The 851-nt window shown below is 51.8% G+C and overlaps 1 protein-coding gene across 1 annotated transcript in view; it reads left to right on the plus strand.

Annotated features, from left to right (window-relative positions):
* Positions 1 to 400: 400 nt before the first annotated feature.
* The window catches only part of EMH_0077410 (uncharacterized protein), a gene marked incomplete at both ends in the record, with an annotated part of 3,183 nt that continues 2,732 nt past the window's right edge, over positions 401 to 851 (plus strand). Inside the window, one exon of the mRNA XM_013499854.1 lies at positions 401 to 769. Within this exon, the coding sequence (XP_013355308.1) occupies positions 401 to 769 (369 nt within the window). The remainder of the gene's footprint in view (positions 770 to 851) is intronic.

Raw genomic sequence — 851 nt, forward strand, 5'->3', positions numbered from 1 at the left:
TATTACTTGAACCGTCAGAGGAGCTTCTTACAAAGAGCTTGCAGGTGAGGTGGGCAGTCAATCGAGCTTGGAAAGGGCGTTTATGGCATTAGTTTTTCCCACTTTTAAGCTGCCGCTTTGCGCACGTGAGTTGTGAGCCACGTCTACTGGTACACCACTCAAATACTGCAAATGGAGAGTCATCAAAATACCGATTTACTGAAAGCTCGGCGAGCCATTCAGTTTGCATACGCCGAAGAGCCTCAAATGCATGAGTATCTCAAGCCAGGCTGTGACATGTAGACCACGCGTTCACTTTACAGGGGATTCGCGCAGCATGGTTTCAACATTGAAGGGCATCAACTGTCTCTTCACCGAACTTGTTTAGGTTCTGAACACCCTGGAACACCGTCATGGACTGATGCTCGTTGGTTCGCCGGCAACAGGAAAAACTTCGGCAGTGAAATGCCTTATTCTTGCTCTCGAACTGCAACAAGCAGCAGCTGCCCTCACGGCGGAGCCACCGGCACCACTGACCGAGGGGAGCAACCAAGCCGGCGATGAACCGTGTCTTCAAAGTGGCTTCAACAGATCTCCAGAAAATGTTCAGTGCACGGACGAAAAGGCTGAGCAGCGCCACAGCAACAACTTTGGCAAAAATACTGAAAGCAGCAAAGGAGCTAGGTGTATTGCTCATCGCATTTTCCCTAAGGCGCTCGATGTTGAGGAGCTATACGGCTCCCTGGACCCCACTACACGCGAGTGGAGGGGCGGTGCCTTGGAACAAGCGGTTCGGGAAGCCTCACAGGAACAGGACAGTAACGTTCGCCGATGGATTATTCTGGATGGCCCAGTGGATGTGGTATGCGCCA

The sequence above is a fragment of the Eimeria mitis genome, genomic scaffold, assembly GCF_000499745.2.
Source record: "Eimeria mitis Houghton genomic scaffold, Emh_scaff4755, whole genome shotgun sequence".
In the NCBI taxonomy this organism is placed as follows: Eukaryota; Apicomplexa; class Conoidasida; order Eucoccidiorida; family Eimeriidae; genus Eimeria; species Eimeria mitis.